Below are 15,139 nucleotides of genomic sequence, written 5' to 3'. Positions count from 1 at the left end.
TCTAGTCCAGCCCCCACCTTGTTTGTTTGTACCATCGTGACTAGCAAACCCACTCTAGGCGGGCTGCGAATGCTATCATTGACAGTCTGCACGAGGTGGAATTGGGCTGTCATGAACAAAGGGCCTGCTGCAACGATTGATCAATTACCGGCTGTCTGGTCCTGTCTTGCCTGGGACTGAATGGCATATGGGATCAGCAGCCTTGAGACAAAGACCAAGTAACCAATCATACTTTGACTCGCGATCTAATGACAGCTGAATGTAACAGCCAGCCAGCATCTTGACTCCTGTTGTCTGAGTACCCTTACCCTTCTTAATAAGGTAGGTAGGTATTCAAATAGGCAAAATGGAAATGATCTTGACCACAATTTGAAAGTTCGAGACAATATTATACTGTTACTTCTGCTTGCGTGTCAAACAAGTTATATAACAACCTAGCTATATAGCAACAATCAAACCATTTTTTGACGTTACTAGGGAAACTCGGAGGTGTTGCAAGTGCAGAGCTGAAGCTGATCCTAGGTACCGTAGCCGTAACCCCAAACCGCTGCTTACTATTCGAAGGGCGTGACAGATACCCTACAAATGCCAAGATACAAAGAATACAAAGTAACTGCGAGCCTGGTTGTCCTCCTTAGTATCGTGCGTGGTATTAGAAACCAGACATGAAATCTTTCTTTCGCGGGACTTTAATGGCACTGATGTCACATCGGCCCATTTTTCTGGGAGCTGTAGCTGCTCCACCACAAAGGTACCCTGAATGCAGCACCGACTGTTTTGATGCGGGGCATTTGGAGTCGCAGAGAACTTGCTTTAACCACCACATCGTGCAACATCCTACCTATGTGAGCTTTGATCGTACATTAACCGCCAAGTCTCTTGGATTCCTCACACATATTTGATACAGAAGGCACTTCCTTGAAAAAGAGACAAACGCATAACCCCCGGTAGAACGAACAAAATCTACATTCCAATCATGACATCAAGTGTTGCCTCCGGGCTTCCGTTGTCCACGTCAACGAATCCCCAAGCCAAGCCACCAACAGATGCCACTACCACAGCTGCGTCTATACCGAACCTCAAAGATCGCCTCCCAAAGCTCGAGCCACGACGGCGGCGGCCTGCTCCCTCAAATCCTGTCCCGGTACCAGAGACGCCTAATCTTCCGCCGCCGACTGGCACATCTCCAGAGACACAGTTCAGAGTACCTACGAGGCGCATCCTTTCAAAGAAAGACCACGATTTATTCGTTGCTGCACCCGCATACAAGCTTATTCTTGCCTTCGTCTTTGGACTTTCCGACGCAGTCGTTGACAAGCCCATATCCGCCATCAAAGACTCGGATCTGAGTCCTGCGGTGCAGACCATCAATGCATTATTGGACGAGGCCTCGGAGCTTGTGAAGCAGTCTCCACCGGACGAGCAGGGCGGCTCGCGGTTTGGCAACAAACGGTTTAGAGACTTTCTTGACAATGTCAAGGAGAGGGCTCCGTCGTGGCACAAGAAACTTGGGATCAAGGACGAGGGAGACGCAATAGCCGAAGCTGTCACGTACCTCGGCCAGTCTTTTGGTAATAGGATGCGCATCGACTACGGCTCAGGCCATGAGCTCAACTTCCTCATGTGGCTTCTCTGTCTATACCAGCTTGGCGTTGTTACCAAGTCCGACTTTGCCGCGCTTGTGCTGCGCGTCTTTGTCAAATACCTGCAGGTCATGCGCCTCGTGCAGTCTACATACTACCTCGAACCGGCAGGATCCCACGGAGTGTGGGGATTGGACGATTACCAGTTTTTACCCTTCCTCTTTGGTGCCTCGCAGCTGCTTCACCACCCTTTCATCACACCTCTGGCCATCCACCAGCAGTTGACTATCGAGGAGTTCGGCCACGACTACCTCTACCTCGACCAGGTCAACTTCGTCAATAGCACCAAGACTGTGCAGGGCCTACGCTGGCACAGCCCTATGCTTGACGACATTTCGGCTGCCAAGTCGTGGTCCAAGGTGGAAGGAGGCATGCGGAGGATGTTTGTTGCAGAAGTCCTCAACAAGCTCCCTGTCATGCAGCATTTCCTCTTCGGCAGCTTGATCCCTGCTGCAGAGGGCATGACGGAGCAGGACCTGGCTGGACTGCAGCCTGAGGACGAGGAGACTGAGGGTGGGCAGGTAGAGGTGTTCAACGACGAGGGCGGCGTCAGGCACATGCACCAACAGAATGGCTGGGGCGAGTGCTGTGGCATCAAGGTGCCTAGCAGCGTGGCGGCAGCCGCAGAGATGCGGAAGCGAGGCATCGGTGGCGATAGTCTCAGAAGGATTCCTTTTGATTAAGATTAGAGCCCCACAGCAAATAAACTGATGAGCCATGATGTGCAGTCTTTCTCTTGCGAAGCTCTCACAAGCCACTATATGAGCTCTCATTCGCGCTCTAACCCTACAGCCGAGCTTTCCTGACTGTAGCGAGAGTGCCCAGAACATGATGCGCCGTCAAGCGTGACATACTGGTCTTCCCCGCCAATGGTATATCGTATCAAGAGACAGGACCAAAGATCCAACCATAGAATGCAATCCGATATGTTAGTTTCGGTGGGTCTCTCGCTCCTATCATCGCAAGGCCCTTCGCAGTATTGGACAGTGCTTGCGAAAAGCATTCCGTAGTCCGTTTACTACGCATTTCCTGTCCCACCGCATCCAACACTACTTGTCGAAAACTGGTAGATTCCATTGTATCCCTCCACTGATTCCCTCCTCTCCTCCAAGACAATCTGCGCAAGCTTGGCTCTTTGGTAAAGCATAACTCCATTCAGATTCTTCACTTCCCTCAAAGCATGGTACCGCTGTATCCAGCATCAAACCACGCCGGCACTGATACCCACACCAAACCGCCACGGCTGGACCAATTCGTTGAAATCCACCACGTGGGCGCCTGGCGGTATCTTGATGGCATGGGTGGTGTTGTCAAAAGGCAGGCTGGAGGTCTTGGCGGCCTGACGTTTGGAGTTCTCAAAGTCAATCGTAGCCGTCGACGTCCTTTCCAAAACCTGACCCAGGGTGAGGTCGACGCCACAGGGCTGCTGCTGCTGCTGCTGGTGGTGGTGGTGGCCGACGTCGAGTAGGTTGCGCACTGACTGGCGCGTGACGATCTCGCGGCCGCCGAGGATCATGGCGCACCCTGAAAATGGGGAAGCTGTTTCTCTCGCAACGACGACGGATCGGTGACAGCAAGGTGTATTTCAACAACGGAGCACAGAGGTGGGTTGCATCGGCCAGTGTTGTGTGCCCAGCCTGGCTCCCACTTGCTCCCTTAGAACTGGTACTTATTCGTAGTACCGATTCTGCCCTCACTCGACCTCAACACCGCAAGGATAGTGCTCACTGGTGCGTGAGCCTTTGGCAATTTGCATAATTGTGGTCCACAAATTCGTGCAAACTGGAAGCGAAAAGAAACCAGGTGTTTGCACCCCTCTCGCGAACATCAGCTGGTCGACAGCCCCTTGACTGTCGTCCATGGTTATGTTGTAACCATTTCGGTTGCCGTTGTTTAGATAGCCGCTGTATGAGCTGATGACTATGTCGTCCAGGGTGATGCCACCCCAGTGCGTGCCATTAAGTACGTCGTGGGTGCCGCCTGAGAGTCTTTGAAATGGCCGGTCTGAGTGGGGAAGAAGGGGAAGACCAGGAGTATTAGTTTTGACATGAACATTGTGTGATCCGACTCTCAGCACATAGAACTGGTTTCCAAGCCAGCAGACGCCCGTTTTCTCATGTGTTTCTTGGTCCATGTAGGGGTCCAATGTCTTGGGCATAGTGTCTGAGCATGCCTCGCCGGTTTTACTACAGACCGAACAACGTCAGCTGACTTGAAGAAGAGGCACAAAACACATCGCGACCTGGATGAAGCATAAAGAGAGTTTAGTAAACCTCTACTTACAGCACAAAAGGCGTAAATCCAGCTGGCGCATCTGCCCATGCTATTTGGATCATTTGCCCAAACGTGATGCTCTGGATAATGTCCGTCACCTCCGATAGGTTGACATCGGAAGGCACCATGTTCATCATGCCGTCTCTTATCAAAGATTCCAACATGTCGATAGTCGTCTGGTTTGACCCGGAGAATATTTCCGATAAATAGTCAGACTGAGTTTTCTTCCAATAGTCAAACAAGGTACCCATGGCAGAAGTGAGGTTATTCTGCACACTGGCGGCGTCTTTGGCACTACGTTTCTCATGATTAGTATCTTGGCTTGGGTCGCGACCGTCAGATTTGGCAGCGCGATGCGACTCACGGTTTGAGGTTGTCCTTGGTGAGAGCGAGAGAAGACGAAATTACGCTGTTGAAGCTATCTTTGGCGAAACTAAGATAGGCGGCAGTGGCGAATATCTGGGCGTTTTTTATGACTTTTTTTCCCAAGTCAGCATATCTATTCCACCGCTATCTTTGTAGCGTCAAGACTGACCGATGTTCCACGTACCAGCCGACGCAACACCCATGCACAGTTGTAATACATCCAGCAGGGTCTTCACGAGGGCTGTGTCGTCTCTCTCTTTTATCTGGGGGGCAAAGACATCGACGAAGCTTGCCATTGACGTTTGAATGTTGATTTGCGCATCTTGTAGTGCTTCGTGGTATTTTTGGTAGACCTATGCAACCCATACGTATCAGCTGCAGTGGCGTTGAGATTGATGTTTTGTCTGCTTACCCACATTGTGTAGCCGAGAAAAAGAGTTGAGAAGGAGAAAGCTGAGACAGTTAGACGTCATTCCCAAAAGAGCAAGTACGTAGGTACCTAGGTATGCATGCGCGTAACCTACCCAGCTGGATGCTTGGTGTCTTCGCATTTGACCGTCGTGGAACATGGAGTGTTCACGGGATCCTGGCAATTCCATCCTTCTGGTCCGCCATAGAAGTCGCTTATGAAGGCCGGAAATTTGAGTCTCACCTCACCATCTCCAGGCGTGTAGTTTCTCCATGCGACCAAAGCCTCCTTCCAAGAGATGTTGGTGTCCGCTGCTTTCCATCTCAGGTTGGCTGTGACTTTGGCATCGGTGATGTAGGGGTCGGAACAAGCTATATCATTCCAACCCTTGTCCCGGCGAACCCAAGGTGTGGTTGGGGACGCATAAACGCCGGTGACGAGTAACAACCATACAAGACGCATCGCTTTCGAGGAGGTGAACGTGTGGCTGGAGTTGACCAGCGTTGATGGTTTGCTGATTGAATCATCAGATTCAGAATACCGGATGAAATAATGATTGAGACATCTGAACTGCTAGTTAACAAGAGATTTGTCGCTTTTTCTTTTTAGCCATGATGAAGACCATTTACAACCAGTTCCCCAGCTTTTACACACGTACAGTTTACCTAGCTACCTGCCCATGCTTATGGATCGTGAGTGTCAGGAATTGACTGACTAGGTAGGTACCTAGGTATCTCAACGACAGTCAAGCACCACGTGTGTCGCGTATGCAATGACATTGGCGTCGGTAGGACCGCACAGACCAGAATACTTGATTGAGATCAGCAAATGTAACCCGGCCACCTTTAATATGAGTCGGTATTGATATTAATTTTAGTGACAGCAAGAAAATTCTGCATACACGTGTTTATGTCAGTGGCCAGAACTGAGTGGCCTTAAGCAGGCAGTATGTTGGCTTCGGATTACATATATTGAACGTGATGGAAGTAGGTAGGGATGATGATGAAAGTCAACAGCTGTGATGCCTGAGATCACCAACACAGCTACTCGCGCATCCTTGTCGCTTCTAGATCGTCACCACGTGGCGTCAGGTTGATCGAGACAACTTTCCAGCAAGAGCAAACAGCTAACCCCCTAGGTTCCTACCTAGGCTGTATACAGGTTTACGTCGCTGCAGAAATCTAGAACTTTTTCTCATTCTTTTGTTACATAGAAACCTTCCTTCACGCACCAGAAACGTGTGGCGAACTCAGGGGCTCGATGACCAGCTATTCCCAGAGGCCCATACTCCGCTTCACGTCGACTACGATACGGCATGGCTTCAGAAATAGGTGCCTATAGAGGGTAGGGAATCGACCTCTCCAACCCACCGTCTTTTTGAGATCCAAGCTCACTATGGGCCAAGGTTTGCACTCATCGTTCTAGTATTACTCCAGTGCCAGAGAGCGCTTGCATCAGGCTGTACCCAAGTATACTGCCAACTCGCTGTCTGCGCTCCAAACGCCGACGAAGCTTACAATGTCGCGAGCCTTGGGCTGGTGGGCATAATGGGGCCCGACTGCGCAGGCTGGGAGAGCAACTCGCCAACCGATGGAGGCCGAGGAAACTGCACCGAGGGCTTATCAACATTCAGCGGCGGCTTTTATGTATGGCGAGCGTGGAGCGCGTTGGGGGACGACTATTCCGCCACGTTTGCGCAATGGGGCAATTTCCTGGGTGCTACTTGTACAGGCCGGAAGACTGTAAAGTGCAAGGGCAAGTCTGGAGAGTATCCTAGTCCAGTGACCGGAAGGTGCCAGCCTAAGAAGGGGTAAGTCAATGTGGCGGGCGAGAGTTGAGGGGCAGATGGCTAATGTTTTTGGCATTCCTGTAGAAAATAACTGGTTTCAATTTTGAATTTAATCTTTTTTTTTTATTGGGAAAAAAAAAAAAAAAAAAAAAAAAAAAAACAGGTGCCAGCGACACCCCTGGACAACGAATGCTTGAAAGCCGCAATTAAATCGGTACGACGAGAAAAGTCGATGGATTTGGGGATCCAATGCGTCCAAAAACGGATGGTTTCGCTTTCCAGAAGCGCAATTTTTCCAGCCAACCCCCCCCTCTCTCTCTCTCTCTCTCTCTCTCTCCTCACTCTCTGGTACCTGAGGCACCAGGAAAGAAAGGGATACGGCTTACAATACGGAACGCGAAATTTATTAAATCTACGAGTCGCGTACGGATCCCTACATCCACGAGCGACCAAGGCGTCTCACTTACAAGAATTCAGCTGCCAAACATTATAGGAATTTGATCTTAATACTTGTAAATTCTGTCCCAAAATGTCAACCATGCCACGCCCACATTATTGTCGCTATTGCTAGAGGATTGTATATGTTCGCGATCGCAATGGCAATCGCCTAAAAGTAGACATGAGTTACCAGCAGGTATTGAGGGCATCGAAGCTTGGTTGCCCTCTCTTCCAGGGCCGCATACATAGGCTACGGCGCTCTCGTTATCGCTGAAAATACAAAAACCTTCGCTCGGCGGACATGTCCACCAGGATGATGAAGATCCCGGCATACTGACGTTCACATGGAAGACGGGCTCCCAGAGTACAGTTTATATGGACGAGGAAGATGAACTGAATGTATTCGCGCCAAAGTGTACGTCTATCTAACGTTTTTATCCCTTCATCCGATTGAATGGGAATGGAGACTAACCGGGTTTAATCTACAGGCAGCCCCGCCGGACGCTATATCCCAAATCATCCACTAAATCCATATCCAGCGGATATGTTCCCCTGGATGAAGTGGCTTCTCAATAACTGCAGGGAGAATCACAAAATGTGTAAAAGAAATTTGGAATCGCGCGCTTTGTCTGGCATGCCACTTCGGCTTCTTGAAGTCGGCGCAGTTGGTACTCCCGTTGCATATATAAGGGTCACAAAGCCGGAAATGGAGAACTATGCCGCTGCAAGTTTTGTTTGGGGTAATGAGGACCTGGCTATTCATGCGACCAAAACTAGCCGTGAAAACTTGCATGAAAGGCTGGAACATGGAATCAGGCTTTCAACACTGCCCCAAACTCTCTGGGATTTGATCAAAGTAACGGGCAAGCTTGGCCTGAAGTACATTTGGATCGATGCTCTTTGTACTGTTCAGGATGACGAGGATGAATGTCGCCGGGAAGTGGGGAGAATGGAAATGATATACCAGCGATCTGAGGCCCTCATTTCTGCAGCGATGGCTGAAAACAGTAGCCAAGGGTTCCTTCAAGCTCGGAATCTCAATCAGGCTTATGGAGCTGTATATGAGATCCCATACTGGCAGGAAATCGATAGAGAAAAAAGGAATTCTGTCTTCCTCTGTGAAGAACCCTTAGTTAATTTGGACGAACCTGTCCATAGGCGAGTTTGGACAAATCAGGAGCACCTGGTTCCGCTGCGGACGCTGACTTTTGGTTCAAAGCAAGTTAGTCGGGATTGCGAGGAAACTCATGCTGTCGACGGGGGTTCCGAGTCAATGGAAAATAGACCTTCGTACTTCGAAAGAGGAAAACCCGAGGCTTCTACGGTCCCTGACCTTGAGAGCCACGCGCTCGATGGAAGGTTCAGGGACTGGATGGCTGAAGTTGAGAAATATAGCACCAGAGGCCGCTCCAGACCGTCCTACTTACTCCCCGCATTTGAAGCAAATATGCATAAATTCTCTGCCGGGACCAGATTGCCAGTTGCAGAATATCATTATGGCATATGAAATCTGACGCTCCTCGCCAGCTACTATGGACCAAACCCGAACCATATAATCGAGAGGAACGATTTGCACCTTCATGGTCCTGGGCAACGTTACCAGCACCGGTGAAATACCCCTGTAGATTGGACTGGCGGGATTGCTCGCTCGGAAACATGTTCTTCACAGGGTCATGTCTCGATATCAAGGGATTCTTTCGAAAAGCACACTGGAACGGCCGCTCGGTTAGAGAGCTTTGTGAAAAGGAGGTATTTTACTTCTCTAGAGGCACATTGCCTATCAGAATTACATGGGATTTTGCACTTTCGCCCCAGCCTGTCTGACTCCTCCAGGTAACGTCGAAGTATAAAATCTCTAAGAGTCGCGGGCTTGTCCTGGCTTGAGATGCAAGATGTGGAGAAGCTTTCGAAAGATGCGGTTACTTTGAACTAGAAAATCTCGAGCTAGACCCGTAAGTTCAGCCAGAAAGTCGGCAACAACTAATGAATTTATTGGGAATACCCCCAACTGGATTCAGGAGGGGTACCACGCTTATTTTTCCGTTATATAGCCCTTGATGTTGGCGTACAACCTGTTCCACTATCGAAGGTCGTTAAACGATTGTACCGACTGTTGGCAAATTCTGTGGGATTTTGTCATGTTCCCAAACATTCCTAGGAATTGCTTCTATAACCTTTGACAAGTTTCTGTATCTCTGTTGGGTAACCACATTCCAGATGTTTATTTATTTATTTATTGAATTTTCTTTCGAACCAAAAGAGGAAAAAAAATGGCTGTCCATTCATTCGTAGAGAGGTTCCATTTCTGGCAAAATATGTCCCACAAGGTGACACTATAGTGACGGGTCACAGCACCTCGATCCCTTTTATAATCATTGTAATCATGGCCTGCAGGTGAGGGACTTTCTTACGTCGCATCCCCAAATGTTATTCAGAGCTGGGTAGGCTCCTGGGCAAGTTTTCAAAACTCCGAACAACGGGCAATAATTCAACAAGCAAGCCCACAAGTGGGCAAGTGGGCGTGAGGTCTTTTAACAAGTCCTGAAAAGAGTTCCGTAAAATGGAACTTTACATACCTGTACAGTTGACGACTGCTTTCGGAATCCGTATAGTTCACTACTTGCTACTACCATAAATAGAACTATCATATTCGTTGAATGTCCACTGAGCTGCAGGCAGTGGGTGACGGTCGCATGTAATAAGGTGCACTCGTGATCTTGGCTAAATTTGGATTCCACACAAGCAAGACATAATCATTGTTATATTACTGCATAGGTTTATTTCAACTCAGCCGCTCTCCACTATCGGGCAGCATAATAAAGCATTCAGTGGGTCGTTGACCAAACTGGGGGTATTGCAGTAGCCACGTGGTGTATAAATGGGTTCCTTTTTCTATTTGCAGTACTTGCCTCACTGCCATCGTTTGCCTGGGAGGGTTCTGTATTACAAGGAAAGGGACCCCCAGCTTCTGACACCTCAGCCACCAAGCCAGGTTAAGGGACGCAGCTTTCCGTTAAGGATATGCAAAATTCCCCGAAACCAGAGGACCAAGCATGGCAGTCCCAAAAATATATAAAATTGAACCCGTTCATGGTCAATAAATTGAGTAACGGCTCTGATCCGGGTTGGTGTGAGCATTGAGCGCTTTCGGTCTCCCCATCCGGCTGAGATCAAATATGGCATAACTCCAGCGAATTAGGCTGAGAGAGCTCGCATTACTTCCCAATTTCAAGAAGGTATTGGACAGGTACAATGCAACACTCCGCAGACTGGGAACATGGATTATAAACAGCCGGAATCAGTCGCTGTTTTCACAGGATGATTAGGTCAATCTTGTAAGTATGTAGGTATCTTTGTCAAATATAAGGATGCAATTCCGGGCCGTTGAATATGGCAATACAGTGGGAGTGACGGTGGTTGCATGTAAATACCTATACCCATGATATATTAGGGAGTAGAGTACGTACAAAGACTTACCTACTCGATTCGGCAGTTACAATACCTTCAATATGATGTACTTGGCCACAATGAAGTATGCGGATAGAAAGCTGAGATGTTTATAAGATGCCTAATACAGTACTTAGGGGCTGTTTATCTGGGGGCCCACAAGAACAGCCCCCAAGCATGACATGCTGCGACGGAAACCTCTCAGTCAGTAATCCATGAGTGGTGGAGGCTGAGTGGACGCCATGACGGAAACGGTGGGGCAAGTCCTGGACCATTAGCGTCGCATGTCCGCCCCTCCACTTGGCCTAGCCTCACCTCCCTCAAATGTGTCGCATGGCCGAGCCTAAACACCATTGGGCACATCACCCCGTTGATCAATTACCTATCAGATTCGATCCGTATTATCAGGTCAATAGGCTATCCTTATCGAGATCAAACCTCTCATCCGGCTTGTGCTTTGTAAGGAGCGAGAAAGAGTGTCTTTCGCCCCAAGGTGAAACTGAGGATACCCAGAACGTAAGGTAGCCACTGTGAGTTTCATGATTTCACTATGGGTCGATAGCCGGGTTCGACTTGCATTGCGTGCTGATGACTGGCGTAACGTGACCAGTCTAGACTTAGTACTCATCCCACACACACCGATATCATCCCGTTGCGACATTTCTGGAATCATCTGTCTTGACTGCCAGCTTGGAGTCATTGTGCTTGCCTGGTTATTTGGATATTCTTGAACTACCCTGGTACCTACCTACCTGCCAAAAGGCGATCACCTTAACCGAAGCAATGCCAGCTGCATGACAAGACTACTTGCTTTTCCCTGGCTGCACAACCCAACCTAGCCCGCCGCAGAATCCCACAACCTAGCTGAACCTTCCGGAAACACGACTTCGAAACCGACTCAGCAAGAACAAAACCACTCAAGTACCTACCTACTTACCTACCTAGTCGCCCACCTACTCACCCACCTGCCTACCTTGTCCAAAAGCCTAGAGTCCAGCTTTGGCCATCCGCCTCGGCTGCCGTTCCATTTCGCATCGTCGACCCCAACGACCGAAGACCTCGCTCGAAACAGATAATAATACATCGTCGGCGCTTGCATGCCTTGAAATATGGCAACCATCGTCGAAAGTGGCCCGAGTGCAAGACCAGAGACCCGCGAGAATGACGGTGACGCTTCTTCAATATCTAGTAGTTCCTACATGGGCAGCGATTCACCCGACCGCGACCCAACTACACGTCAGCGGGAGACCGGCGGTGATGGGGACCAAGAGCAAGTTGGCGAGCGCTCCGCCGAGCCAATAAGTACAACAGAGCGAGTTGCCGGCGACACTGGCAACAATCTGGACGCGGATGCGGATACACAGGATCCACCGACAGAAGAGCCATCGACAGAGGAGCCCCCGACAGAGGAGCCACAGGCAGAGGAGCCACAGGCAGAGGAGCCACATGCAGTCTCGCAAGAGATCGTTACAGATGCGTTGCAAGCCGTACCGGCAAGTTCGGAGGCTTTGGACATCAACACCACAGAAGAAACTTCCAGCCCAGTGCCGGATGAATCTGCCTCAACACGCACTGCACCTCCGGTGCTCGAAGATCCAGGTGCAGTTGTGCATGGCGCTTTGGAAACCGGAGTAGTTAGGGGTGAGGGTGATTCCTCCTTGTCGACCACGCCGCAGGTAGAAGAAGCTGCTCGCGAACCAGCTTCGAGACAGCCAGAAGCCCCTCAGGACACGGAGACACACCCTACTACCCCAAGTGCAGTTTCTCCACAGCAAGATGCCCTTGTAGCAGCACACGCCGCTGCTCAACCAGAAGGACCGTCAGGGCAGGACGCCACGCGCGCCCGAGCAGGGGCTTCACCTCGGCCGGAATCTCGATCATTACTGGACGCACTAGATTCATCTATACCCGCTAATTCTCAACGGTCTTCGCATCGGACCTCAGGGACAGGACGACGAGGGCCAGTCATAGTGTATGGTGGCTACAGATCGAGGCCCAGTGCTCGCGGCTCGCCACAACCACCAGCACAGGCCGTGCGTTCTATGCTGCTCCCATCACAAGAACCGCCATTACCAGCCCGACCACCCACGCCACCTCCTTTGCCCCGGGACCCCGTTCCGACAACGTCAGCTAATCAGCCAAGGATCGAGATAAGTAGCCCCGAAGGCGAAGTAGATGGCGATGCGGCGGAGAGAAGCCCATCTGGCACTGGTGTTGTCCTGCCCCGATGGCAACCAGATGCCGAGGTCACCATATGTCCGATATGTCGCACACAATTCGGCTGGCTCAATAGGAAGCACCACTGTCGGTAAGTAGACTCGGGTTGCCCATATTGGAAAGAGTCTTGATAATCCTTACTTGGAATGAGAGTGCTGACGCTCCCCAAGAAAATGCGGCAGGGTGGTTTGTAACTCTTGCTCGCCCCACCGCATAACGATCCCCTATCAGTTTATCGTCCAGCCTCCTGGCACGCCACAAAGATCGCCATCCACTCTCCCTGTGGACAGCCCAGGAGGCTATACAGACTTCAACAGCCTCGGCGGTGGCGAGCGCGTGAGGCTCTGCAATCCTTGCGTTCCCGATCCTAATACGTCGCCACCCCAACCTCACCCGTCTGTCCATCGGGCTAGGCACTCGAGGTCACAGAGCGGCTTTACCAGTGCTGTAGGGATTGACCTACGCAGAGGCCCTATGCATGTTTCTACTTCTGGTCCTATCGAGAATGGGGGCAGGAGCGCGCCAGTAGTAAGCATCGAACCCATCAAAGTTCACCTGCCAAAGTGCTGCGACACTAACATCAGCTCCAGAATCGAGGTCTTAGTCCGACTGGGGGCATACAAAGCAGAACGATTTCGGCCACATCACCGGCTTTGGGGCTTCCCGCAAGGCAGCGATCGATATTTGACATCCCGCCCTCGGAAGACCCAGCAGACTCCTCACCTTCATCTTCTCGAACACGCCATCATAACCGTCGCAGCCTGCCCCCTGTTCCTCGACAGCCCTCACCGGCGCGGCGGCGACAGCCAATTCCGGAGGAGGACGAGTGTCCCGTGTGTCACAACGAGTTGCCCAGTCGAACTCTTGCTAATTTCGAGGCACTGCGCGAAAGTCACATTACCAATTGCATCATGTCGCATAGTACGTACGGCGGATCACCGGCTGCGGTTGTCTCGCCGACGAGCGTCGGGTCGACGGGCGAGGGTCCCTCGTCACCGCCGGGAGTGTTCAGACCAACCGTTAGACGCACGGGTATGTTTCCGTACGTTGCTACGGAGAAGGACTGCGTCGACTCGGCTGAGTGCACCATTTGTCTCGAAGAGTTTGAGGTCGGGGTGATGATGGCGAGACTGGAGTGTCTCTGTCGATTCCATCATAGGTGTATCACGGCTTGGTTTGTTGGACACCCTGGACGATGCCCTGTGCATCAGCATGATAGTTTTGGCTTTTAAGTGTCGAATTTGGGCTCGGTATTCAGGAGTTTGTGGCTTGTTTTGTCAGCGTTGTCCTGAATTATCCATGTCTGGCAACTCGCAGTTGATCTCCCCTCTTACTATGTATGGGAAGGGAAGCCTTGACCCGCCCCTTTTGGGCGTAGCGAAGATGATACAGTTATCTTGTTTGTTATGCTTCGATGTTGTCTTTTGTGTATTCTTTAACAATGCTTCACTTATTATCAGTCCAGATTTGAATGCGAGGCATCCCAGCTACTGCGTATCGAGAATAGGGATTATTAGTGCAGAAGTCGTTACATTCTAACAACTTGCAAGTATCTTGACTGGACCTGGTGATTCCGAGATATACAATTCTCTCGTATGCCATGGGCACCATTGTGGTAGAGTGCCGTGCGTGTCATCTAATCAGACAGTGTAAATGTATGTGATAATCGACATGATTCACACTTGGCCAGGTAGCAATGCAAGCAAATGAATACAAATTGACTGGGATCCTGAGTCAGTTTCATTGCACGAGTTTTCGCTGGTAGAGGCTGAACGCTCAGATAGTATGTGGACGACGGCATACTCTTAAGAAAACGTATGCGGTATTATTTCAACCGATACCTACCTAGGCTAGGTAAACCCATGTGCGGAGGAGGACACCTCAGTCCCAAGGTTCTTGGCGGATAAAACTCGACCTTTGTGGCGAGCAGCAGGCGCGGCGGCTCGTTTTCGTCTAGTTCTAGTCCCATGATATGCTTATGACAGCAGACAATCAAGTCGAAATCGTGGAGATAGGGTAGACAAATATAGAAATAAGTTTTGACTGACGTAGCCAGGAATTGCCTGTTATGATTTTCATCCACCAACGAACTACTATGTACTGACTTGACTCGGTACGTAGTAAGTACTGTAATGTGGAGCTCTTCATCATACCAAGCAGGTAAGCTTAAGTCAGGTCATTTGTTCTCAACTTCTCATCCCTTTGATCTGTTTTTGCTTTTAATTTAAACGAGCCGAACCAAGACCCATGTGAGTCACTTCTTTTTTTATGCTATTCCTTACCAAGCTCTAGTCGGGGTCTTGGTCCTAGCGGCCGGGTACCTTTTGCCTAGGACTGTGTGGTTCGAAGGAATTGAGGCTGACAAGGAAACGCGCAGGAGAGTCACCCTGTTTCCCAGTAGCCCTAGCGGTCCCCCGGGGTCCCGGAAGAAACCGAAATGCCGTGCTGACTTGTCCTAGCGCGGGGTCCTGCTTCAGGCCGACAATTTTTACACTTGCTGACCAGCTCGCTCCAATTTACGGTATACGGATTACGGTGTAGGGCACGCGAAGAACT

At 50.3% G+C, this 15,139-nt stretch overlaps 5 protein-coding genes across 5 annotated transcripts; 3 read left to right on the top strand and 2 right to left on the bottom strand.

Annotated features, from left to right (window-relative positions):
• The first annotated feature begins 681 nt into the window (after nt 1-681).
• On the top strand, nt 682-4,719 carry MGG_09935 (serine/threonine-protein phosphatase 2A activator 2). The gene has a single exon (XM_003709989.1). The coding sequence runs from the start codon at nt 977-979 to the stop codon at nt 2,324-2,326; it is 1,350 nt and encodes a 449-aa protein (XP_003710037.1). The 5' UTR covers nt 682-976; the 3' UTR covers nt 2,327-4,719.
• MGG_09934 (dUTPase) lies at nt 2,845-5,325 on the bottom strand (the record flags this gene model as incomplete). Its single annotated transcript, XM_003709988.1, has 7 exons — nt 4,808-5,325; nt 4,700-4,736; nt 4,468-4,636; nt 4,282-4,393; nt 3,927-4,211; nt 3,372-3,829; nt 2,845-3,167 (listed from the first exon to the last, which is right to left on the bottom strand). Exons 1-7 carry the CDS (start codon nt 5,152-5,154, stop codon nt 2,845-2,847), a joined length of 1,731 nt encoding a protein of 576 aa, XP_003710036.1. The 5' UTR covers nt 5,155-5,325.
• Nucleotides 5,326-5,577: 252 nt separating this feature from the next.
• On the top strand, nt 5,578-6,821 carry MGG_11719 (uncharacterized protein). Its single transcript, XM_003709987.1, has 3 exons — nt 5,578-6,036; nt 6,098-6,502; nt 6,566-6,821. The coding sequence occupies exons 1-3, from the start codon at nt 6,008-6,010 to the stop codon at nt 6,570-6,572; spliced, it is 441 nt and encodes a 146-aa protein (XP_003710035.1). The 5' UTR covers nt 5,578-6,007; the 3' UTR covers nt 6,573-6,821.
• Nucleotides 6,822-7,739: 918 nt separating this feature from the next.
• MGG_16297 (uncharacterized protein) lies at nt 7,740-8,577 on the bottom strand (the record flags this gene model as incomplete). Its single annotated transcript, XM_003709986.1, has 3 exons — nt 7,740-7,974; nt 8,068-8,120; nt 8,347-8,577. 3 exons carry the CDS (start codon nt 8,575-8,577, stop codon nt 7,740-7,742), a joined length of 519 nt encoding a protein of 172 aa, XP_003710034.1.
• Nucleotides 8,578-11,475: 2,898 nt separating this feature from the next.
• Nucleotides 11,476-13,815, top strand: MGG_09932 (uncharacterized protein; the record flags this gene model as incomplete). Its single annotated transcript, XM_003709985.1, has 3 exons — nt 11,476-12,674; nt 12,754-13,111; nt 13,174-13,815. 3 exons carry the CDS (start codon nt 11,476-11,478, stop codon nt 13,813-13,815), a joined length of 2,199 nt encoding a protein of 732 aa, XP_003710033.1.
• Between the last annotated feature and the right edge of the window lie 1,324 nt (nt 13,816-15,139).

The sequence above is a fragment of the Pyricularia oryzae genome, chromosome 1 (genome assembly GCF_000002495.2).
Source record: "Pyricularia oryzae 70-15 chromosome 1, whole genome shotgun sequence".
Lineage (NCBI taxonomy): Eukaryota > Fungi > Ascomycota > Sordariomycetes > Magnaporthales > Pyriculariaceae > Pyricularia > Pyricularia oryzae.
The sequence above is the reverse complement of the archived record's forward strand: the minus strand, read 5'-3'. Positions and strand labels throughout refer to the sequence as shown.

Excerpts from the sequence above, each read along its gene's own strand:
- MGG_09935 (XM_003709989.1), top strand. The coding sequence starts at position 977 with ATGACATCAAGTGTTGCCTCCGGGCTTCCGTTGTCCACGTCAACGAAT.
- MGG_11719 (XM_003709987.1), top strand. The coding sequence starts at position 6,008 with ATGGCTTCAGAAATAGGTGCCTATAGAGG. Across the intron at positions 6,037-6,097 it reads GAAATAGGTGCCTATAGAGG|GTTTGCACTCATCGTTCTAG; the intron begins GTAGGGAATCGA and ends CTATGGGCCAAG.